The sequence below is a fragment of the Malurus melanocephalus genome, unplaced genomic scaffold (assembly GCF_030028575.1).
Source record: "Malurus melanocephalus ecotype Western Australia unplaced genomic scaffold, MMel_1.1 scaffold_894, whole genome shotgun sequence".
Lineage (NCBI taxonomy): Eukaryota > Metazoa > Chordata > Aves > Passeriformes > Maluridae > Malurus > Malurus melanocephalus.
In genome coordinates, this window is record NW_026624126.1 from 115,342 (window position 1) to 116,874 (window position 1,533).

Sequence of the window (1,533 nt, forward strand, 5' to 3'; positions counted from 1 at the left end):
ACAGACCATCAGAAATGCCAATTTAAGGAAGATTTTAGCCCACCACAAAGAACAGTGAGGAAACTCTGGCTGCTTGCTTACACCAATGTCGCAAAACTCCCATTAAATCAAAGACAGAGACTTAAAATGTTTCTTCAAGCAAAATCTCTGCTCTTCTCAAAGTCTCCCTCCAAAGATCAAAAACTACAATTGCTTAACTTAATCCACACAGAGTGATTATTCTATTTGCCTCCATAAAGATCAGATTTGTTCTGGTGCCTATATCTAAAGGTAATTTCAGTMAGAAAATGAAATGGTGCTCTCTTGACCTTTTGTCTTACATGGTCCATGAATTACTGACACATTACAATATCCCCCAATCCTATGGAAGCTTAGCAATGTCTCTCTTGKAAGTGAAATAAACTTGGTATGCCACTAAAAGGCATTAAATTATTTTCATTATGCCACACAGAATGTAAAACACTTACACTGTTTTGATTTCAAAATCCTTGGAGAACAATTATGCTCTCAGGGCCATGAGACTCTATTAGAAAGTCCTCAGAAACGTAGCATGGTTTCAATAAATCCTCAAACACTACAAAGCAGTCACTCAGTTTGAAGAATGAAAACATGAGTTCATCCACTGCAAAGTCAGGATGCAAATTCTGCTCATACAGAACACCCTGCACTTCCTAACACATTTTTTTCTTCACAATCAGGGCAACACTTTCAGTCAAGTTTTCAGCATCAGCATGCACAGCTCCTTTTTTTTTTGATTGAAAATTAACTCTATTTGATTTAGGATTAGCAGAAATATGAGATGTGCCTATGCCTATGTCATTACTAGCTACCAATATTAATCAGCAATTAGATATGCACAAATAGGTTTTTTAATACGTCTATAATTTAACAAATGTTAACASTCAAGATTGGGAACCAYTAAATGAAATCAGTGATTGTCAAAATGAACRGGAAAATAAAGAAAAATGCCTAGTTTTTTTTTTTATGCCTGAGGAGTGACACGTTTAAATGCTTTTTTTAAACATTCACATTCAACCACAGCATAGAATTTATCAAAGGCAATTATGAGAGGCATTATCAAAGGCAACTAAGAGACAATTCTRTATCAATATTGTTCCCTGGTGCCAGCTGTGAAGAATCTGGGTTGGACACTCCTGACCATAACATCAGCTGAGCTCTCTCAGCTTCACAGATTTCTTCACCATTTACTCCCAAAGTCCCAAAATCAGAACCAGGAATATCATGTAAAAACAAGCTGGGCTTTACCATTCTCATCTTGGAACAATTATTTCCAAAGGCTAAACGTGCACCACTYACCATACATTTTGCCTTCATCTGATAAGATGATTTTCCTCCTCCCACACGGTGGATAGATAGCTAGAGCCTCCTGGAAGCTCTGCTCAATGTCAGGGCTCCAGACACCTTCTGCATCGTTGTCAATGGGTTTATCTGCAGAATCACTCATCCTCTCRATGTCTTCGGCAGGACTGTCGCTGCCGCTCCAGCTGCTGGCCTCAATGGTGCTGGTTGTGC

General features: G+C 38.5%; 1 protein-coding gene across 2 annotated transcripts in view; it reads right to left on the reverse strand.

The window, feature by feature from the left end:
• Positions 1–1,527, reverse strand: part of TEAD1 (TEA domain transcription factor 1) — a 67,375-nt gene extending 65,848 nt beyond the window's left edge. Inside the window, exon 1 of one of the 2 annotated variants that reach the window (XM_057385959.1) lies at positions 1,318–1,527. In XM_057385959.1, coding sequence (XP_057241942.1) covers positions 1,318–1,465 — 148 coding nt within the window. In that variant the 5' untranslated portion in view covers positions 1,466–1,527. The remainder of the gene's footprint in view (positions 1–1,317) is intronic. The other variant, XM_057385961.1, reaches the window with a different exon arrangement.
• Between the last annotated feature and the right edge of the window lie 6 nt (positions 1,528–1,533).